The sequence below is a fragment of the Neomonachus schauinslandi genome, chromosome 2 (genome assembly GCF_002201575.2).
Source record: "Neomonachus schauinslandi chromosome 2, ASM220157v2, whole genome shotgun sequence".
Taxonomy (NCBI): Eukaryota; Metazoa; Chordata; class Mammalia; order Carnivora; family Phocidae; genus Neomonachus; species Neomonachus schauinslandi.
Window position 1 is genome coordinate 95,987,751 of NC_058404.1, and position 16,272 is coordinate 96,004,022.

General features: G+C 41.9%; 2 protein-coding genes and 1 long non-coding RNA gene across 3 annotated transcripts in view; 1 reads left to right on the top strand and 2 right to left on the bottom strand.

The window, feature by feature from the left end:
• Positions 1–7,499, bottom strand: part of LARP1B (La ribonucleoprotein 1B) — a 129,602-nt gene extending 122,103 nt beyond the window's left edge. Inside the window, exon 1 of the mRNA XM_044912619.1 lies at positions 7,325–7,499. The gene's annotated coding sequence lies outside the window, so the exon portion shown is untranslated. The remainder of the gene's footprint in view (positions 1–7,324) is intronic.
• On the bottom strand, positions 5,899–7,823 carry LOC110573055 (predicted GPI-anchored protein 58). The gene is made up of 2 exons (XM_021681498.1): positions 7,325–7,823; positions 5,899–5,936 (listed from the first exon to the last, which is right to left on the bottom strand). The coding sequence occupies exons 1-2, from the start codon at positions 7,821–7,823 to the stop codon at positions 5,899–5,901; spliced, it is 537 nt and encodes a 178-aa protein (XP_021537173.1).
• A 2,080-nt stretch (positions 7,824–9,903) lies between these two features.
• LOC110573017 overlaps positions 9,904–16,272 on the top strand; it is a 38,942-nt gene continuing 32,573 nt past the window's right edge. Inside the window, exons 1-2 of the long non-coding RNA XR_002479891.1 lie at positions 9,904–9,955; positions 13,744–13,892. This is a non-coding gene — a long non-coding RNA (uncharacterized LOC110573017). The remainder of the gene's footprint in view (positions 9,956–13,743; positions 13,893–16,272) is intronic.

Sequence of the window (16,272 nt, forward strand, 5' to 3'; positions counted from 1 at the left end):
CATGATAGTAAGCTGTAAAAAATAAATAAATTTTGAAAAACCTGAGAATCACTAAATTCTACTACTGAAACTAATATTATACTGTATGTTAATTAAAATGTAAATAAAAACTTGAAACATTAAAAAAAATCTGAGTAAAAGATGAACAAATGCTTTTAAAAAGAAATACAGGGGGGGCGCCTGGGTGGCTCAGTTGGTTAAGCGACTGCCTTCGGCTCAGGTCATGATCCTGGAGTCCTGGGATCGAGTCCCACATCGGGCTCCCTGCTCGGCAGGGAGTCTGCTTCTCCCTCTGACCCTCCTTCCTCTCATGATCTCTGTCTCTCATTCTCTCTGTCTCAAATAAATAAATAAAATCTTAAAAAAAAAAAAAAAAAAAAAGAAATACAGGGGGCTGGAGCAAAATACGTGAAGGGAGGAGAGAGATACAAGCTTCTACTTATGGAGTGAATAAATCATGGGAAAAGGCACAGTATGAGAGGGACATAGTCAATGATACTGTAACAGTGATGTAAAAGGGACAAATGATAGCTACTCTTGCGGTGAACACAGTGTAATGTATAAACTTGTCAAATCACTAAGCTGTATAAATCACTAAGTTGAAACTAATGTAGCATTGTATCAACTATCCTCAAAATATAATTTAAAAAAAAAATGAACATGAAATGGCATTCAATTGTACTAATAAAGAAATGTAAACTAAAACAAAACACTTTTTACCTATCCTACTGACAAAAAAGAGAATGCCAAGTGTTGGCCAGCCTATAAAGAAATGGACATTTCTCGGGGCACCTGGACGGCTCAGTTGGTTAACCATCTGCCTTCAGCTCAGGTCATGATCCCAGGGTCCTGGGATGGAGCCATGCACTGGGCTCCCTGCTCAGCGGGGAGCCTTCTCCCTCTCCCTCTAGTCCCCCTCCCCCCCCACCTGTGCTTGCTCTCTCTGTATCAAATAAATAAAATCTTAAAAAAAAAAAAAAAAAAGAAATGGACATTACTCTCATGCAGTTGGTAATAGTGTAAAGTAGTATACTCTCTCCAGGGTAATCTGTCATTTAAATTCTATATACCTTTTAATAAAGCAATTCCATTTCTGGGAAATTACCTGGGAAGCAAGACAAGGTACAAAGATGTCTGTATAAAATGAAAGAAGCCCACCAGGTTTTAAAAATATTTTATATACACATAGAGAACAAGTAAAACAAGCCTAAGAAAGGTAATTTCTTTTCATGTATACCAAATTCTAAGTTACAATTCCACTTCTTTCCAAAAAATATAACCACTCTAAGTGAAATGCATGCTATGATTCTCTTCCAACTTAACAAAGGATGAAGTAAGAAAGAATTAATGGAATCCTAAGATGTAATATATAACTAGCATCATAACCAACAAAAATGGGCTTAGTGCTATAACCACAGTTAGATGGTAATAATTCTCATATCTCTCTGCCCTTCTTTGCTGGATCTGTTTTGTTTTTTCCATAGTTGCTACTTTTGTGAAAAGTTCTTGCTTAAATGTGTTAAGAACACAATGTATCTTTTAATAAAAGAACAACCCTGGGCGCCTGGGTGTCTCAGTCCTTAAGCGTCTGCCTTCGGCTCAGGTCATGATCCCAGGGTTCTGGGATCGAGTCCCACGTCGGGCTCCTTGCTCGGCGGGAAGCCTGCTTCTCCCTCTCCCACTCCCCCTGCTTGTGTTCCTGCTCTAGCTATCTCTCTGTCAAATAAATAAATAAATAAATAAAAATTTAAAAAAAAGAACAACCCCCACCCTATTTTTTTTTTTTGACCAAGACTCTCAGGCATCTATTAAAAGTCCAAGAAGGTGGAAGACCTAAAGCCTCACTCCCCCTTTTTTTTAAATTAACATATAATGTATTATTTGTTTCAGAGGTACAGGTAAGAAAGGTAATTTTAACTAAAAGTTTCCCATATTTTAACTAAAATGGAGGAAATTGCTCTGCATGTTTTTAGAGAAAACCTAAGACTGAAAAAGCAAGCCAGCCTAGAAAATTAAAAAAATTTTAAAAATTAAAATATATTATGTATACATTTTTTTCCAAAACAGATGAAACATAAGAAAAAGCCTCCAGTGGCTTTAAATATACATGAACAGGGGCGCCTGGGTGGCTCAGCCGTTAAGCATCTGCTTTCGGCTCAGGTCATGATCCCAGGGTCCTGGGATGGAGCCCCACATCAGGCTCCCTGCTGTGCGGGAAGCCTGCTTCTCCCTCTCCCACTCCCCCTGCTTGTGTTCCCTCTCTTGCTGTGTCTCTGTCAAATAAATAAAATCTTTAAATAAATAAATAAATAAATAAATATACATGAACAGTGTGTGATCTTCATATATTTTTCAAGTTATCACTGGTAAGACACTATACTACTGCAACTTTTTGAGTAATATTCCAGTATCCTAAACCATTATTCTTTAACTCTAGGAATCTATCAACTATAATCTATAATTCTAAATTGATAAGGAAAACAATCCATTTTTAAGGGCTTGGACACAGAAAAACTGCAACACTATTACCTAGTGAGGCAGATGCAACATCCTTAATTGTTAACAGTGATTTATTGTGCATCATTAGGACTGAAATCCCTTGTTATTCAAACTGTGATATCTGAATCAGCATCACTGACATTTGGGAACTTACTTAAAATACAGAATATCAAGTCCTACAGAATCAGATCTGCATTTGAACAAGACCCATAGTGGATTCCTAAGCACATTAAAATTTGAGAGTTGCTAGTATAATCTGTTCTTTAAAGACTGACTCTGTGGCTAACCCCATAAGAAAGATGTCTGTTACAGCATGATTGCATTAAATCATAATTTTAAAAAGTCAAATTTTTTTTCAAATTAATAAAGTCCACAAATTGAGTACCATTTAAATGAAAGCCATTGTTGTGGACAATATACAAACATCAAGAAGACAGCCTTTGCCTCAAAGAACATGACAAACTAGAACAAGAGATAAAACATGTGAATATATAACCCCAGTACGAGGCACTTAGGGATAATTTCTGTAAGAGAGCTATGAACTATTACGGGAGAGCAGGAGGGCAGCTCAGAGAGGCAAGAAGACTACATACAAGAGTTAGCATTTGAACTTGTTTTTCAAGGATAACAAAGGGAAGGATGATAAGCAAAACCTTAACAGGCAGAAAAACTTAAGCCATTTATCCAAAACACAGGGTACACAGAAAGCAACATAAACAAAAAACTAGAAAGGTAGGGTAAGACCAGACACATTATAGGTTCCCTCCCAATTTAAGTACTCTCTTCTCTTGTTAATAGCCAATATACCAATGTGTAGGATATTTAAGTAGCTTTTTTTGGGGGCGCGGAGAAGGAAATGCAATGTCACAGGGACAATTTTACTCTAATTTTTATGGCTATAATCTTTAGCAAAATTTTAACTAAGAAAATGCACTGGTAATTACCAATATTTCACATAATTTTATATTTAAGAGAGAAATCTAGTAAAATGCCATTTTGCTACAGTGAGTGCTTTAAAAACTACTTAATTCTCGTACTCTAAAAGTGGGAGTATCGATTTGTACAGTCACTTTGGAGAACAACTTGTCAACTAACAAATACCCTGTGACCTAACAATTCCAATTCTCATCATCTATCCTAGAGAAAGTCAGACATATATACAAGAGGTATGTAATTTTTAAAGTAGGCTCCACGCTCAGTGGGGGCGGGGGCTTGAACTCACTACCCCAAGATCTACCAACTGAGCCAGCCAGATGCCCCCAAACTCACTTATGGTAAAGAGAAAAAATAAAAAGGGTCAATCAACTTTAAACTAAAAATGGAGGATATGTTCTAAAAGCATATACAAAACACTGTATTTGGAAGTAAGAAAGATCTGAAAGGATATTCAGTAAACAGCATTATTATCTCTTTTCTTGAAGGAGACATCAAAACAAGCAGAATGTATTTACGTATCATTTATACAACTTACTTAAAGTGTTTTTAGGGTAATAATAAGCTTATTTGAGGTTTCTGAGAAGCAGACATTAAGAAAAAGGAGAGTTGATGAGGTCAGAGAAGACTAAGGATGAAAAAGATGGAAAAAAAATCAGTATTTTTATATACCATGTTTTCATTGAGTAAAAGAACTGAAATTATATTAGAAAGCTGATTTTTGGTATGTAGAATATAGCCATAGCTACAAGTAAGAAATTAATAAATCCCATATTGTGATTTTAATACACGTTTCCAAAATAAATGTACTTTAAACAAGATTAGGACAGATTGTGGGACAATCTTTTCTGGTCTCCTGACTGAATTAAAAACTGCTGTGACACTATTCTAGGCCTCTTGGATAGCCAGGCTTTGGTTGAAAAGAAGGCCTTGTGGCGCCTGGGTGGCTCAGTCGTTAGGCGTCTGTCTTCAGCTCAGTTCATGATCCCAGGGTCCTGGGATGGAGCCCCGCATCAGGCTCCCTGCTCCGCGGGAGGCTTCCTTCTTTTCCCTCTCCCACTCCCCCTGCTTGTATTCCCTCTCTTGCTGTGTCTCTCTCTCTTAAAAAAAAAAAAAAAAAAAAAAAAGGCCTTACCTAGATTAAGAGAAACAGCAATACACAGGCCAAAACCATCCTAAAAGTGGAATAAAGTATCTCACAAGGGCTGAAGAAGCAAGAATGATTCACCTGCAGTTCAATTAGAACTGCAGGTTCTAACAGAGAAAATTCATGATCATCTGTCCCAAAATAATCCTCTTCATTTGCTACGTTTCCATCTCTGATAATGAAGTCTCTGGCAAAATTTTGTGGGTGGAATCTCTGTGCCTCATTAAGAGAGTGACAGTAGATCCAGGTTTGGCCAGGACAAGCATGGTTTAAGTCTGGTATTACAGCATAATTAATATCCTTCTCTTTGCCTCTACAGCATCCTGGTTTGTAGGATAAATTACACAGGCCCTCTACTAATAGATTATCGCTAGTTTGCACCTACTCTGAACCTTTGAAGTCCTCTGCTATTTCATTATTCTTTAAGTTGCAAATTTGCTTAGGAAAGCAGGAAGCTAAGGCACCCCAGGTTGTAGATGGCACTCTGGTATTGACTGGAAGAGATGAATACACCCTTTTCATTCATTTACATGGCCCAGAAAATTGCCAAAAGTCAACTAGCTAGTTAGTAACAATATGTGCACTAGAACCCAAGTCTTTCAGAACAGTGCATTTATACACCATAATCTCTAAATTACCCAACTACAAAAAGAAGTTGAGGTAGAACAGTCAGTACTGGGGAGAGTTTATAAGTTACTACACTACTCCAAGTAGTTTAGAATGGTATTCCTCTAAGCACAGAATGTATTCCAAAAATAGAAAGAATTGCCTAGAGAGAGCCATCAGCAAAATCAAAATTCCCATGAACCACAACATAGCTCAAGCATCACCTTGTTCTTAATCTCCAACAAAGATACCCAATGAAGGCACCTGAGGTTAACTGAACTGTTAAATACTTTTCAAAAGGACATTTCCAATTAAGATTCCTGAGTCCTATCTTGGAAGTTTTAAAACCTGTCAAATTAGCTTTACAATCAAAAGTTCATTTTTTGGGTAGTTCACTGAATATAAATTCTAACTGTGTAAGTCTAGAAGTAGGGAGGTTGGACAGCCCATTAAGGCTCATTAAGGGCTTTCTTTCTCTTTGCTAAATTTAATGGAGATTATACTTTAAGATTTTTGTTTCCTTCTGGGGCGCATGGGTGTCTCAGTCTTAGGTTAAATGTCTGCCTTGGGCTCAGGTTCATGACTGAGCCCCGCATTGGGCTTCCTACACAGCGGGGAGCCTGCTTCTCCCTCTCCCTTGGCCCTGCTTGTGCTCTCTCTCGCTCTATCTCAAATAAATAAATAAAATCTTAAAAAAAAGATTTTTGTTTCCTTCAGTTAGCAATAGTAGTAAACAAATAGATCTTTGCAGCTAGAAGAGAATGGTGGTAATATTAAATTTAGAGCAAATTTCTAAGTAGTTTTTTTCTGCAAGTGTCAAATTTATCAAGAATAATGAGTATTAAGGGCGCCTGGGTGGCTCAGTCATTAAGCGTCTGCCTTCAGCTCAGGTCATGATCCCAGGGTCCTGGGATTGAGCCCCATATCAGGCTCCCTGTTCAGCGGGAAGCCTGCTTCTCCCTCTCCTGCTCCCCCTGCTTGTGTTCCCTCTCTCGCTGTGTCTCTCTGTCAAAAAAACAAATAAAAATCTTAAAAAAAAAAAAAAGAATAATGAGTATTACCATGTAAAAGCTAAAGAAATCAATTAACACTTATCTCACTCTATGGTGTTCCTCTGAAGAAATGTTAATATACCTGCAATATAATGTATTTATAATAATCACCTTACAGTTATACCACATCCTTTGACTCACTTGATCCTCACAACCCGGTAAACATGCTCACATTTTCCCCATTTTATTGTTAACCTTTAATTTTAAGAAAAAGATACGCAAGTAAGCAGCTGTAATTTCTACATAAAAAGTTCAATTAACTTACTAAAACTTAATTTAGAAAATAAAACTAGGAGATACTACTTTTTGTTATTTAGTATTTCCATTTAAACTTAAAAACAAACAAAAAAACTACAACCAAAATAAAGCACCCAGGGCCATACTGTATTGGTCAGCTTTCAAATGCTGTGACATAATCTAACCTCCTCTAAAGAGAAGGAGGGCTAATCGAATTTTAAGACTCTCATTTACGTACTGTGCAATCCACTCTCATGTCAACTATCCTGTTCAACTGTTTTCCACCAAAATCGCAATTCCAAGCATTTTGTTGGCAACTACGGTATAGTCTCATTCTTAATATGACCTTTCTTGTTTCCAAAACAGATTTTCAGCTTATCAATTATATCACAACGAAGAAAATTACAATCGCGCTTCCACTTACAAATAAATCCCCTTGCTCCGACTTGCTTCACGCTCCCCCCCCCTTTTTTTTTTTTACAAGTCCACAAAAACTTTTCTATAGGATGAACTGCACTATCTACCTATAAAGTTAGCTTTCCCAAGTCACTACCACATTGTGAGGGGGTAAAACTCAATGAAGGCCGCGCCGGTCGAGCGGCTCAGCGACGTTACTCCCGCAGTGCCCCCACCAGTCAAGGAGAACCCGAGGTCCCACCTCTTCCTGCCGCTCCCTTCCCAGATGTCCATTTATGTAAATAGGCAGAGTGAATGACACCTTGGAACAAAATACCTCCGACTGTCAGGGGAAGAAGGTCTGCCCCTCCCCCAGCCCCACGACAGGCTCTACAGCCAAGCAAATCACCCCTGCACACACCCTCCCACTGCCCACCGCAAAAAAACCACAGACCTGCCTCCAGGGTTTCCAGTGGGGACGGCGCCGGTCCCGTCCCGACAGGGGGCAGGTGCTGAGGAGGCTTTTTGGTCCAGGGGTTCTCCTTAGGTGGCGGCGGCGGCTGCAGCTTTTCCTTAGGGCCGGTCGCCGCCTCATCCTCCAGGGCGTCCTCGGCCGGCGGGTCCCTCGGCAGGGGTGGCGGGGGTTCCCCGCCGAAGGGGCCCCCGGGCCTGCGCGCCTTGTGCGCCAGGTGCAGCGCCAGGGGTCTCACGGGCACGGCCGCCTGGGGCACACTGTGCCCCAGCACCAGCGCCGGCGACGGCTCTCCCCGCGCACCCGCGATGATGGCTGTCGCGGCCCTCTCTTCACTCGCCGCCAACTTGCCCTCCGGTTCGGGCGGGGACAGCTGCTCGGCCTGCCGACTCGCCGTTACCAACAGCGACTCCTTCTCAGCAGCCACCGCGGATGGCTCCTCCCGAGAGTGAGCGGCGGGCACCGCAGCGCGAGCAGACATCGTCCCCTTGCCCCAGCCACCCCAGGCGGGGGGGGCCCGGGGCCAGGGAGCCCGACTGCCCGTCTCTCCGCCGGGGAACCGACTGGCTCCGGCCTGGGGCAGAAAACCCGAAAGCCCGGCCGCCGCTGCCGCCACCGCCGCCCGCGTCGGCCGACGCCGTGCAGCGCCCGGCCTGCCGCCCCTCCCTGCGTGGAACGGAGCGCTAACCGCCCGCCGGCCCAGCCCGCCTCACAGGCTCACGTCCCGAGCCAGCCAACAAGCGCCGGGCGTCGTAGCCGGGAGCCGCGAGCCCTCACCTGGCGCGGGCAGCGGCGAAGGCGCTGCGAGTAGGGGCTGGAGGACCTCTAGCGGAGTCAAGGAGGCGCGTGCCCCCAGAGCCGGTAACAGCTCGCGGGGGCGGGGGCGGGGGCGTGGAAGGGGCGGTCCCAGAGGACAGAGCGGGGGCGGGGCCTCCCGAAGGAGCGTGACGTGGCTACTCACCGGCTCTTGCCCTCGCCAGGCCGCCGCCTGCGGTGGTTGACTGACGAGTTCGTCCGGGTGCCGCCCGGCCTAAGGGCCGGCCCCGCCCCAGCGGCCAGCCGAAGGGGAGGGAGGGCGAACTGGACGATTCCGCAGCTCGCGGGCTACGGCGGCCCGGACTGCGGGAGCAGGGGCGGGGCGCTCACGGGGCCTCTGTGACTCGCCGCGCAGTGGCGCTGCGCTCTGCCCGGTGCGGGCAAGGGGCGGGGCGGGCTACGCACGTGGCGCCTGACAGGTGAGGGGGTGTCTTTGCCCCAGGCCAGGACGCGAAATTGACTCGAGGAGGGGTGGTCTCTGCCGACGACCCCGGGCCGCTTCCTTACGAGCCAGGGTCCCGTACGGGGCCGTTTTGCCTTTGTGTGAGTCGCTTCTCCCGGTGAAAAAGTTTCCTCCTGAGGTTTTGGGGCACCTCGATCACTTCTAATCCTGAGCCACGTCCAGAATGTAAATTGTGTAATTTGTAGGTAACTGTTTATGAAACCTTTCCCCAGGCAATTGGTTTAGTGCACTACCCGCCTTCATTTCCACCCTCGAACTGAAATATTTTTAAAGTGCTCTTGAGTAAAACAAATGATTAATATTTCGCCAACTTCTTGTTGTTGTTACACGTTCCTTTAATTTGTAGAGATAACACTTGTTTACAAATTAACCATGTTTCCTAATATTTTTTCCTGGAATGGATATATGTTTAAAAGTTACAAATATGTTTTGATTAACTCCAGTAAGAGCTTTATACTTGGCACTGAAATTCAGTGAGTGATAATATTGATTTCATGAGCGTGGATTTATAAGTCACTAAATGTTTATGTTCCTGTGCAAGGTCGCTGAAAATGGATTTGACCCAGTGAATATTTTTTCACCAAGGGACACCCCCCAAAAAATATCTGTGTCCACCATTTGTATGCATTTGGCAGTGGGTCCCTCCTAGCTTCCTTTAGGGCTGCCAAACTACGCAGAGAGTTTATACAGGACTCTTCTCCAGGGGTCTCGCTTCAATCACATTAAACTCGAGATTAATGTTTTTATTTACTCAGAAGTTGTACTAGGCATAATTTTTTATTTCCCTAAGGTTAGTAAACTATTCATACAACAGTTATAAATAAAACCTTTCTTGTTCTCCGTATCACTGATTTCCAATTTATCTGACCCTAAGCAACTTTCGGAACCTCATTACCAGTTAAATAAGTATTGTACTTACCTATATTCCCAAGGAGGCGCCATCTTTACTAGCCCCGTTATTGGTAAAGCTTTGTTTCGTTAACTATCAACTAGCTGCTCTTCCTGTTATTAATCAGCCTTTTGGAGTCCTGCCAGGCAATGCTGGTTTTGTTTACAAAAGCTCAGCAACAAGTTCAAGCTGGATGTGACTCAGAGAACACATTCTATTTTACCATCTTTTTTTTTTTTAAGATTTTTATTTGTCAGAGAGAGAGTTGGGGGGAGAGAGCACAAAAGGGGGAGTGGCAGGCAGCAGGAGAAGCAGGCTCCCCTCTGAGCAAGGAGCCAGACTTTGGGAATCAATCCTAGGACCCTGGGATCATGACCTGAGCTGAAGGCAGACGCTTAAACAACTGAGCCACCCAGGCATCTCTTCACCATCTATTTAAACACAAGTGAATTAAAGACTGATTCTGTTGAATACAAGGTTATAGAATGGTTTTCCAAAGTTAGATTCATATGGGCTACCTAACCGTGGTTGGTGGTTTTGTTTGTTGCTGTTTTGTTTTGTTTTGAAGTGAAGAATTGTAAAGGTGCTTTCTTGAAAAAACACAGAGGGCTTTCTTGGAAATAGGTTGTGTTTGCAGGAAGAGAAGAACTGGAAGGTAAATGTGTACTCAGAAAGGTCTCTAAAGAATTCAACAGTTGGGGGGCACCTGGGTGGCTCAGTCGGTTAAGTGTCTGCCTTTGGCTCAGGGTCCTGGGATTGAGCCCTGAATCGGGCTGCCTGCTCAGCAGGTTACCTGCTACTCCTTCTCCCTCTCCTGCTCCCCCTGACTGTGTGCACGCACGCGCTTTCTTGCTCTCTCTCATAAAAAAAAAAAAAACTTAAAAAAAAAAGAATTCAACGGTTGGTACTTGGGAATCATCACTGTAACGCGGTACCGCTAATGTCAGCGAAGGGAGTTGGCAATTTGTTGTCCCTCCTTTAAATACATATTAATAGCTCCTATTTCCACGTAACTGCCTCTTGGAAACAACTTCACCTATCTTCTACTTGCCTCTCCACCCTTTTCCTGCCCTTGCGCCAGGCAGGGCTGACCTGTACAGATTGCGTTGATGGATTCCCTCACAGTCCTTGGTATCTCACAGGGGTTCAGGCAGTAGGAAGTATCTAGAAGAGATAGGAGGCCAGAAGATAGTGAGGTCAAAGTCCATATTCCCCAAGCTGGTGAATTCCATATCCACCCAGGACGAACTGCAGAACCCTCTGTTCAGTTAATCTCTCCAATTCTTCCCTTTGTCCCTTCAGGCCTAGTCGTAACTGCTAGTCCTTGGGATATTGCATTTTCTCTGTTGGTTTTCCTGAGTCTTGGACTGCACCTCTGTAAATCACTCTTTTATTAATTCTATTCTAAAAATTATGCAGTTTAAGCTTTACATCTGATTTTTTTAAAGATTTTATTTTTAAGTAATCTCTACACCTGATGTGAGACTCAAAGCTACAACCCTGAGATCAAGAGTCACACACTCCACCAGCAGCCAGCCAGGTGCCCCCATCCAATTTTTGATGGGACTTTGACCTAATTTGCCTTTGCTGAAACTCCATTATGTTAAGTCATTTGGCCTCTGCTGCTACTTGCCAGATTCTTCCTCTGCTTCTTAGTTCAAAATCAGGGAATCAAGACAGATTGGCTCAATTTATTTTTTGTAGCCAAATCATTATCCATCTTCCTATGGATCATTTGCCCTTTAATAGAGTCCCCATCTAGCCTGGAGGGACAAGTTACTTGGTTCAAAGGAACCAAGGCACCCCAAAAAGATTGGGTTTTTAGGAAGACCTTCTGAGCCATCCTTACCTCCAAGTTAACAGAGCCTTGGGCCCTGTTTATCAGAATAATAGCTTTCATTGTGAGCTGAATGCTCAGATAAGTACTTCATACTTCCAATTATCTTTAACCTTCAAGGCAGGGTCAGTGCTAATGTGTGTTTGAAATGCTTTGTACCTTCTTTTCAGTAAATAAGTATCAATCTTAGCTACAGTGAAAATAAAAGTACCTTTAGAAATTTTTTAATTTTTGCTCTATTTTTACTTAACTGTATCATACAAATAGGTAAAAACACTGTGCTCACTATGCAAACATGGGTTCAAAACAAATCTAGGCTACCTTTCAACCAGATGTTCTTAAGTGGGTTGCTCTCTACTTTTTGGTAGGTTTTAATAGACTAGTGTAACAGAAGTAGAAACTCTAAAAAGAAGTGTCTTGTCTAAGAACTCTCAGCCAATAATAGCTAAGGTTGATATTCTAAACTCTATTGTCACACTATTTAGCCTTCTTTCTTTTACAATAACTTGTAATGACACAAGTAATAGGAAGTAATATTTCATCTTTTTGAAAAATACTATAAAAATAAACTTATAAGCTCAAGGAAGCGTAACTTTTTCTTTTCCAGTTTTCAAAGAACAGGACTTTCAAACAATAAGGTGTAATCTGTCTGAATTCTTCCTACTATGCAGTTACATTTAATATTAGTATAGCCTTATAAATACTAATGATAAAGGATAGTTGGAAGAAAGGCAGGCAGGGACAAGGACCCCCCCACCAAGAGAAAACCACCCTTAAAAAGATTTTACACCACCCTGGAAGGAGCCCTCCACCCTTTTCCACCTGCTAGAGAGATAACAAAAATGATTGGATGACAGGCACAGGTTAATTAGATTAAAACAGCCCTCCAACAAGCCCATAAAAAACCCCTACACTTAGAAACTCTGATGGCAAAAGAAAAAAAAAAAAAACCTCTGATGTCAACCCTCTAGGGTCCCCTCCCGCTTTGGGAGCTTTGTATTCCATCATTCAATAAACTTTGCTATCACTCAGTAAACTCTGCTTTGCTGCCCGCGGTTCTTCGTCTGGCCTACCTCTTCATTCTTCGAGGCGGCGTGACCGAGAACCATGGGCGCTAATGAAGAAGAAATCCTCTAATGCTAGCAAAACAAAGATGAGATCTTTATTATTTTTTTTAATTTTATTTATTTATTTGACAGAGAGAGAGAGAGCGAGAGCAGGAACACAAGCAGGGGGAGTGGGAGAGGGAGAAGCAGCCTTCCTGCCGAGCAGGGAGCCTGATGGGGGACTCGATTCCAGGACCCTGGGATCATGACCTGAGCTGAAGGCAGACGCTTAACGACTGAGCCACCCAGGCGCCCAAAGATGAGATCTTTAAATTCAAGTTCAGATGAACTTCAGTGGTTGACATCAGAAAAAATTAGCTTTCAGGGCACCTGGGTGGCTCAGTCAGTTAAGCATCTGCCTTTGGCTCAGGTCATGCTCCCAGAGTCCCAGGATTGAGTCCCACATTGGGCTCCCTGCTCATGGGGAGTCGGCTTCTCCCTCTGACCCTCCCCTGTCTCAGGCTTTCTCTTTCTCTCTCTCCCTTTCTCAAATAAATAAATAAATAAGATCTTAAAAAAAAAAAAAGAAAAAAGAAGCTATGTATAGAAATTAAGAAAAAGTTCACAGCTTCTTAATACTTGTGGCTTATTTTAATCTGTTGAATAAATGTTCACTGAAAACTAGGCTGGACTCTGGGGATACACTAGTGAACTGGTCAATTTAGGGACTTACACAGAGAGGCAGAATGCATTGTGCAGTGGCTTTCATACCTCATGAGTTGATATGTACAATTGAACCAGAGGTTTTACAAACCACAACTTATCCTTACTAAATGAATACATTCTTATATGATCTGTTCCATTTCACTTCTTTTAAAAGCACTAAATTAGTTTCATGGCACAGGTACAGATTGTAACCTACAGTTTAAAAAATGACAGTAGCACAATGATTAAAACTAGATTATCTGGGTTCAAATTGATGAGGGAGCAGAAGACTAGCTGAAGACAAAGGGGACTCTTGACTCTCTCACTCTTCTTCCTAAATAGATGTGGGGGCTTCTCCCTCACTCATTTCCTGGGTTAATGGCTGTAACTGGAGCCAACTGTGGTTATTCTACCTTGGGACGGGGACTTTAAGGAATATTCCCAAGCAGCTGCCGAAACTCCCTTTGTTTCAGGGAAATTCCCTGTCTTCTCTGGCCCCACATGGACTTCCTGTTTCCCTTGTTGGTGGGAAAACATGGTGTCTGTTCCTCTGTTGGAGCTGATGAGCTCTAGAACCTGGAACCCTTTCTCTGCCTTCTGGCGACACTTTGCCTCTTCTGTCTCCCCTCCCCCTTCTTTCTGCAGTACCTTGGGTCTGGCCTGCCTAACTGGCTTCTAGGCCATCCTCAGTGCCTTAGGCACCATGGCTCCTTCTCCCTTCGCTGTCAAGGGGCAAGAAGAGCACCCCCTGGACTTAATACCACCCACTCCAGATTTCCCCACCAGTGTCTCAGGTAAAAATGAAAATGGGGTGAGCCCAGGTGGAATATATTCAGTATTTAAACTAATTTAAGTTTGAAGGTTTAATTAAGATAGACATATCTTTAAAGTTATCAGCAATAAAGGTAAAACTTTTAGTCTATCGAGGTTTGCTGAAGGTCAAATAAACCCATGTTAACTCTGTTGCAGTTTGTTAGCAAAAAGATGACTTAAAATGATGGTTAATTTTGTCTGACTCAAAGTTTTCATGGGTAACTGTTAAGATAGTTTTCAAAGTGTTTGGTAACCTGAAACTTTAAAGTTTTGCTTGGATGATAAATGGGATTAAATTCATTGGACATCTAGGTCTTTTCCAAATAGGATAAAGTGTTAAATCATTGATTACTGATTGTAGGTATACAGGTTTGTGCTTTTGACTACTTATTGCAAGAAACTAATGATATTTTAAGTCTGTTGGCAGACATGCTTTGTGCTTAACTGATTGACATTTGCTATTGAAAAAGTTCTGGTGTAACAGTTCACAATTGGTTCAACTTAGTCTTCACTGGAGACTAAGGTTTCTAAGAATGCAAAATTCTGCTAAATGTAATGAAGACTGATGGGAATAAGGGAAACAACTCTGTATGTAGAAAAGTAGGAGATATGTAAGAAGGATACACGGAGGTAAATGTAAGTAATTTTGTCCTAAAAAAGATGGTCGGTTGGAGAGAAATGGCTTGACAAAATCTGAATGCAAAGGAAAGTTGTAGAAGGTTTGTGAAGGGAAATCTTTGGAAAGGAATTTTAGGGGTGATCAGGATGGATGAAGATTGAAATGAAGGGATTTTAAAAAGTATACTGGTATAAGATTGAAATTCTCTCTCTGTTCAAAAAACAAAGTTTTCTTGAATTACTGGTCTGCTCTTGGTAAGAATATAAACAAAGGTTTTTTTCTCTTTTGGTTGTCCAGAAAACCAGTTTCTATGTTTTGTCATTATCAGGTCTTGGATCACTTGGTTAAAACTTCTCAGTATTAAGGAGCTAAGTTTTGCTAACAACTATAGAACCCTACAGATTTGCCTTTCAAATCTCTTGTCACCTTGGTTAAATAAAAATAATTTTTGTAATGTTCTGTAATCCTGTTTAGGCACGTGCTTAAACTTTCTAAGGTTTCAACAATTTTCACAAGATTTAAATTATAAATGGAAGTCTCTTTAACTCATTAGGCCTTTTTATTTGGTACATTACGTTATTCCGGAAGTACTGTTAAACAAATGATAAGCCTTAGGTTACATTTGGGTAAATGCTATAACTATTCTAGAGATAATATGTAATTCCTAAAGTTTTAGTGTTTTAATATACGGTTATCATTTAATATTTTGATTATTGAAGTGTCGTGTGTCACAGAAATAACCAGATTGCCTTGCCAGCCATGTTGTAACCTCAGATCTTTTTTTTTTTAAAGTCTTTTTTTTTTTTTGACAGAGAGAGCACAAGCAGAGAGAGAGAGGCAGGCTCCCTGCTGAGCAAGGAGCCCGATGTGGGACTCGATCCCAGGACCCTGGGATCATGACCCAGGCCGAAGGCAGCCGCTTAACCGACTGAGCCACCCAGGCGTCCCGTAACCTCAGATCTTTAATCATGTCCATTTTTGAGTCTTGTCATTTATAGTTATTGTTCCATCTTCAAGGAAATTCATAAAAAGGACTTTCAGGACAAATACAGGTATTCGATATCTTTAAGATTAAAACTGAAATGGGTAAGAATTTCCAGAACTAACTAAAGCTGCATTCAAATTAAACAAGAATTAGTAACATGGGACTAAATGAACTAAAAAGATGATTATAGTTTTGTGACTCTTGTTTGGAACATTGCTGGTTCTTTAATGTTTGCTCTCCCAGATTAGGGAAACTTCCTCTCAAGATATCTATGGCTTACAAAAGTATGATAAAATATTCATTTGTAAACAAATTGACGCATTTAACTTCTATCCGAACCTTCTGAAGTTCAAATAAATATTCTTCCACGGCAATCATAGTCATTTGCATAAATTCAATAAGAATCTGTTCTTGTAACAGGACACCATTGGAAACTTTGGTTATTTTACCAAGGCTTTAACTGGAATGCCATATTTGAGAGAGGCATGCATAGACTCAAGTACGACCAGACAGCTTTGAGGAACTAGGGTTGACTTCATGAAAGAGCCATAAAGCCCCTTGGAAATGTTGGCCTGATACCTTACAGAGTTCCCAGCTGCCTCACCAGGTGAGTAAAGAATGTCAATTCCTGGCAGGTACAGGAACCTCAGGATATACTGGGGACCTCATGAAGAGGAATCTCCCCACATCTACAGGTATTACAGGCATGTCTGATGGCAAGTACTTGGCTTGGCTTCCAGCCTGGAGAGGCTACTAA